The 2,005-nt window shown below is 40.6% G+C and overlaps 1 protein-coding gene across 1 annotated transcript; it reads right to left on the bottom strand.

Annotated features, from left to right (window-relative positions):
- Positions 1-320: 320 nt before the first annotated feature.
- On the bottom strand, positions 321-1,091 carry LOC119659612. Its single transcript, XM_038067785.1, has one exon. It carries the CDS (start codon positions 974-976, stop codon positions 533-535), a length of 444 nt encoding a protein of 147 aa, XP_037923713.1. The 5' UTR covers positions 977-1,091; the 3' UTR covers positions 321-532.
- Positions 1,092-2,005: the final 914 nt, after the last annotated feature.

Genomic DNA, 2,005 nt, shown 5'->3' with positions numbered 1-2,005 from the left:
AGGTAACATTTTGGCGTCATTTTCATTAGCACTTTTCCAACCTCGCAGCAATCACCCACGCTATCGATGGTATTTCAGTTTCAATGTTATCAAAACATGGTTTTCACTGAATAGCTCAGTATGTTTTGAAATGAATGGATGACCCAGGATAGATGCAAATAACACGAGATTAATTACCACATTCTGCTCAGTTAATTTGGTGGTTCGGGGAAATTCCGTTCGCTTATCAGTTCAATTATCTCAGAACTAACGACAAAATTGCCCTCAAACGATGCATTTTGAAACTAGGCCGCCATTAAATAGTCACATGAAAACGCGAATTCAAACGAAAAATTTAATTAGCCCAAAACGGTAATCATACCAACAGGCTTAGTACTTTAAAGACAAATGTATGTTTTTCAAGCCTGAATAGAGAGGCTGTTGAGCTACGAGCTCAGCTTCAGTCACGCTTTTACGAAGTCAAGTAACCAAATCACTATTGCCTAAAATGTCTATTAAAATATACATAAAATTCCGAAAATCCAAAGACTGCTCATGCACTGGGTTCTCCTGCCGCAGGACTAGACTTGGAAGTTTTATTTCGAATCAAGTTGAAAACTTCCTCGACTAGGATAGGTGTATCTTTATCATGTTCCCCTAGCTTTGACTCCAAATACGCACGTTCCGGGCAAGCAGGATCACATCCCGATTCCAAGGAAAACATTTCGGCCGAATATTGATACCCAAACCAATGGAAGTACTCCATTATGAGCTCGTGAACTGCATAGATGATTGCCGCTGGGGATCGATCTTCGGGCGAAGGACGTTTTCGTGAAATTAGATTCTGGGCGCCATCAGACTGCAACTGCTTCAATGTCTTATTCTGAATCATTATTTTCAGCTTATCGATTTGCGTATTGCGTTCCATCACTTGACGGATAACGTTCGCCAATTGTAACTCCCGCTCTCGTCGGGGAGTCGCTTCAAACTTGTCCATGATTCTGAATAATGTTGCAAGTCTTCACTTAGGGATATTTTAATTACTGAGAAAAACGTTTTAACTAAAATTTTGAATGACAATTATTCAACAAATGAATCTGCTAACTGCTGTGATGTGGTGGAGCTAGCAAGGAAATTAAAGTAGGTCCTGATCTATATGGAGGTACAGTGGCTGGAAGAGAGTGTTTACTCGAGTAGACTGCGTTTCCAGAAATCCTCCAAAGTATACTATAGTGGCAAGAATCCCTTTGCAGTATTAAGTTATTGATTCTGATATCGTTACGCAACTATTACATTTCCTCTATAACCTTTCCTTAGATGTAAGTAAATCTGTTTCTTCTTCACAGCGCTGCAACTCATTTCGGGATATTTTCAACTATCTCGCCGCCGAATCGTCTAATTCCATACACAAATAGAGTTTCACCATTAGCAGGGCCTGCATTTTCCAAATTTTATTCCTCGTTTTCCAACTAATCTACTTTTGTCAATTTTTCTCTTAAATACCGTTTAAGAAGATCTTGCGTCTTCCATACGTTTGAGACTGCTAGCTCATTGTAGATTCCGTATAGGTCCTTACTAGAGCTGATGCGCTATTCAGCTGCAAAGTACACTGTCCTACGCGAAAAGGCAAAAAGGACTCTCACCGGGAAAGGGAAAGGCAAACTAAACCAAAATCATAGAAACAGCAGCGCCGGCTCAAATCGACCCAAAGGAGGGAAAACCCCAAAAAGGAAGCATGAAAGAAAAGTGCGAATTGCGAGTGAATAGGTTATCATCTCGACAAAAGGTGATATGACATATGCCGATATCCTCAAGAAGGTTAAATTCAATCCAGAGCTGGTCAACCTTAGAGAAAGCGTCAGCCGAATCAGACGCTCCCACAAAGGAGATTTGATACTGGAGCTGAACAAGTCTTGAAATTTCCCCGCAAGAGGAAGAGGCACAAGTATAGATATCTAAAGACATTGATGAAATCACGACCAAGCAGGATATCTACGAGGACTTAGAAAAGCAGTTTGGACCACCT

Source organism: Hermetia illucens, chromosome 6, assembly GCF_905115235.1.
Source record: "Hermetia illucens chromosome 6, iHerIll2.2.curated.20191125, whole genome shotgun sequence".
Lineage (NCBI taxonomy): Eukaryota > Metazoa > Arthropoda > Insecta > Diptera > Stratiomyidae > Hermetia > Hermetia illucens.
Note: the sequence above shows the minus strand (reverse complement) of the source record. Positions and strands in the feature narration are given on the sequence as shown.

Bases quoted from the DNA above. Each gene is read 5' to 3' on its own strand.
- LOC119659612 (XM_038067785.1), bottom strand. From the start codon at position 976: ATGGACAAGTTTGAAGCGACTCCCCGACGAGAGCGGGAGTTACAATTG.